Raw genomic sequence first — 4,192 nt, 5'->3', positions numbered from 1 at the left:
AAATGCTTTCTGATAATAAATTTCTTACCCTTGAATATAGTACACGGATGTATATACAATTAACCCAAAATTGATTGGTGAAGAGAATTGGGTCTTAAAATTTTGTTGAGTTCAGTTCATCTGTTCATCTTATCCTAGTCATCAATGCTATGTGATCATTGGGGACCTAGTGCATTCTCTTCTATCATTAGTGTTACACTCTGTTCACCCTGTTCAAGGATAGAAGCGTGTGGTCCCTTTTCATGGCACTCAAGGGGAGCATATGATAGTATCATATATGTTTTCTTTCAGATGGATTAGAAAAATTAGTTTCCTGTGTTATATAAGCATGACTAGGATATCATTTGCATAAAATCAAATATTGCCTAAAAAAGTACCGACTTTTATAGCGGATAAGTACCAACATATGCACACTTGAGAAAATGTAATGAAAACAAGAGGCTTGAAGACGTCGACTTAAATATATGATACTATGAATGAAGCAAAATCTTTTTTTTAGCTAGGTTGCGATATGATAAGTCTAATTAAAACCGGAATTGCTTTAATAATTGCTTTATACATTGACTATTTTTTATGTCAACATGTAATATATGCATATATGTTCTTAAAATATTATTAAAAATCTCTTCGTACTTTAAAAGGTAATAGGTCATCAGGTCAATCTCCATGGAGGCTCAAGACCTCTACTAAACCTAATTTCAGATATATATTGCGTAAAATTTCACCCTAATCGCCTCCGATGATCGTGATCTTAGGTTAATCTAGCTAACATCCAAATTAAATCAATAATAGCCAATAATCTCCAACCAAATTAAACTTTCTTGTCGTATTTAATAAGTCATTAAAGTTGTTCTCCTTTTGTTCTTTTTTGGGAGATCGAATTCCAACCGTGACAACTCAACCCTGTTTATTTTCCCACATCATAAGCATCCATATCCTGAAAGAAATTTTTTTTTTTTTGAAAGGAGTAAAAAAACAGGTGGTAGCCCTTTCACGCGTGTGAGGGCTTCTCCACACGTGTGCCCTCCTTTTTTATAAACGCAAGGAGGGCGCACTAAAAAGTAGCAAGGATTTGTGTAATTGATATTTGTCTCTGTTTCTTGAGGAGACAGAGGAAGCTCCAAAGAAACAGAGTAGAGATAAGAGAGAGAGAGGGAGAGAGAGAGAGAGAGAAAACAGAGGAAATGGAGAGAGAAAAAGAAATGGCTGAGTCCAAATTCAAGAGGATTTGTGTATTTTGTGGGAGTAGTCAAGGGAAGAAGAGAAGCTATCAAGACGCAGCAATAGAGCTTGCAATGGAGCTAGTAATTTCTCTCTCCTTTTCTTCCTTTTTTTTTCTTTTCCTTTAAAACTCTGGGTTTTGCTTTAAAATCCAATTTTTTGTACTTTAAGTTTACAGGTTGCAAGTGGAAATTTTTAATTCATACAATGCTTTCTCAAAAATGCCTTTTGGAGTGCACTTGTGGCCCTCATTTCTTCTTTATACAGTTGCCAACGGGCATCTATCGACTTGTTATAAAATTTGAAAGTCTTTGTTTCTTCAAACCCTCAAAAATATTAAGCTAGTACCAATGGCAAGTACACCAAGGAGTTCTACCCCTTTGTATATATATAGATTAACGTACTGAGAGGCATTGAACTTCTCTGTTCTTTTCTGGGTTCTGTTCTCTTGTGTCTTTTTGTTCATATCCTCTAAATTTAAGACATGGGTAATTATCAAAATTTAATAATAATAACAATTGTTTGTTTCCAAATTTTGGAAGGTGGCAAAAAACATAGATTTGGTGTATGGTGGAGGCAGTGTTGGACTGATGGGCTTGGTGTCTCAGGCTGTTTATGATGGTGGGAGGCATGTCATCGGGTATGTAATTATTTTTTTTCATATAGTTTATACTTTTGTTTATTTGATTTATATTTTAGCATTTAATAATTCTTCAGCGACTAATCTTCGTGGCATGCTATTTTGTGTCTCTACTGTGCAGAGTTATTCCCAAGACTCTCATGGATAGAGAGGTACGTCTCCAGTGACTAAAAGACAACCATCTTTTTCTTTAAAATATTTCTAATAAATAAGTTAAAAATACCCACTTTTTCAGAAACTTGGATGGTCTCTACTTTGTCTTCTTCCCCTGTTTCTAATATTCTTTAATTACCTTTTACTTCCAAAGTCTAATTGCCTATTGTATTCTGATTGCTTAAGGTTTAAATTTGGAAAACTTTGCATTTCATTTTGGTATATTTGTTAGTCAGATCTAATTAATTTGTTAGCTCAAAGATACATCTTATCAAAAACTATTTTACAAATTATAGAAATTATGTTGTTTTAAGTAGTTCTGACTTTACTTTCATGAAAGCTTTATCTTAACGAAGAAACCATGGTAATAAATGAATACAACCCTCACCATTGCTCCCCTGGTTTTTGACCCATAGATATTCCCCTTAAGAAAAATAAGCAATTATCCTCTTTAGTTTTTTTGTTTTTATTGGGATAGCTTTTTTGCAGATAACTGGTGAAACTGTAGGAGAGGTGAAGGCAGTTGCAGGTATGCACCAAAGGAAGGCTGAGATGGCCAGGCAATCTGATGCCTTTATTGCTTTGCCTGGTAAGTTAACTAATAAATTAAAATAAATAAATAAATAATGTGAAAGTGAAGGTGATTTATATCACCAGGCTCTCAATAATGTCTACCTCATATATAGCATATTTGCTCTTCCAAAAAAAAGAAAAAAAAGGTGAAGGTGGAACCTAATGCTTGAGTGGCTTTTGACTTCTTGTTTGAAAGTTGATGCTTATCTTACTTCAGTTTTGACTAAAATTTATTTATTTCTAAGATCAAGTCTTTGAATGAATCCTGAAATGCCTATCAATCATTAACTCAGCTGGTTAGATAACTTACTGTAATAATGTTAGTTTTCTTTTCCACCATTATATTTTGTCAGTACCATTCTTATGAAATGGGGTGTCTTATAGTTTCTTAGTTTTTCGCGAGTACTTCTCATCACAAAATCATAAGATTTCACATAGTCTGCACAAAAGAAGAAATAAAAATCTTTAGGATATAGTTGCATGTTTCTCTTTTCATTCTTGCTTTTGACAGGTGAAGAATGGCTAAAACTATTATGTTTCAACTGCCGTAAAATGATGCAAGGAATATAATTATTGAAACTAAGTATAGAGCTAAAATTAATTGTTTTGTGCAGGGGGGTATGGGACTCTTGAAGAATTGCTTGAAGTCATCACTTGGGCTCAACTTGGGATACACAACAAGCCGGTAATTTTATTTTTATTTTTATTTTTTGCGTGATATAAAATATAATTCTGGTCTCCATTTCGGATAGTATATCACAAAATCTACATTAAAAAGTTATGTTAATAAATAAATTCATTCATATTGAACACTTGATTTTCTTGGAGGTTTCCAGGTTGGATTGTTGAATGTAGATGGTTACTACAACACATTGCTATCCTTCATTGATAAAGCAGTTGAAGAAGGTTTCATTGACCCAAGTGCTCGCCACATAATTGTATCGGCTCCAAATGCTAAGGAATTGGTGAATAAATTAGAGGTAAAATGTTTACCTCAAATAATTTTACTAGCCTTTTATGACATAAAATTTTCAATGCTAGCTGTACATGACATTTTCATTTTTCAGGAGTATTTTCCTCGTCATGAAGGTGTTGCGCCTAAGCTAAACTGGGAGATTGAGCAGCTAGGGCATTCTGCAAAGTGTGAAATTTCTAGGTAGAGAATGGGAGGTAGATGGAACGACATTTTGGCAAATGCGGAAGGCGCAAATTCGCAAAAAACAAATATTAAATTTAGGACATGTTTGGGTTTTTGTAAAGTATCACAAGTTGCTTCAATATATATATTTCTTTCCTTTTCCCCTTCAAAACATGACAGATTTTTAGTTCTAAATTTATCATTGTATAAACTGGTAGCACAGTGTTTCAGATGTAATTTCTGAAACAAACTGATTGCTGGAGACCTGACAAGCTAACGACTTTGGTTAGCTTCAACTACTGAATGCTGTTAATAGGAAAATACAAGGTAATTCAATCAAGATACGTACACAAATTTGAGAAAAGGAAATACATTTTTTATGGATGTAAGCAAGCTTCCAAGAATTGCAACTTATTTATTTACTTTTGAGACGATCGAGATAACAAAGAAAATAAAGCTAGGGATGT

At 33.5% G+C, this 4,192-nt stretch overlaps 1 protein-coding gene across 1 annotated transcript; it reads left to right on the top strand.

The window, feature by feature from the left end:
- LOC109836295 (cytokinin riboside 5'-monophosphate phosphoribohydrolase LOG1-like) lies at positions 1,055-3,885 on the top strand. Its single transcript, XM_020404153.1, has 7 exons — positions 1,055-1,304; positions 1,764-1,861; positions 1,983-2,013; positions 2,504-2,603; positions 3,202-3,272; positions 3,424-3,567; positions 3,655-3,885. Exons 1-7 carry the CDS (start codon positions 1,185-1,187, stop codon positions 3,745-3,747), a joined length of 657 nt encoding a protein of 218 aa, XP_020259742.1. The 5' UTR covers positions 1,055-1,184; the 3' UTR covers positions 3,748-3,885.

This window comes from Asparagus officinalis, chromosome 4 (assembly GCF_001876935.1).
Source record: "Asparagus officinalis chromosome 4, Aspof.V1, whole genome shotgun sequence".
NCBI lineage: Eukaryota > Viridiplantae > Streptophyta > Magnoliopsida > Asparagales > Asparagaceae > Asparagus > Asparagus officinalis.
The sequence above is the reverse complement of the archived record's forward strand: the minus strand, read 5'-3'. Positions and strand labels throughout refer to the sequence as shown.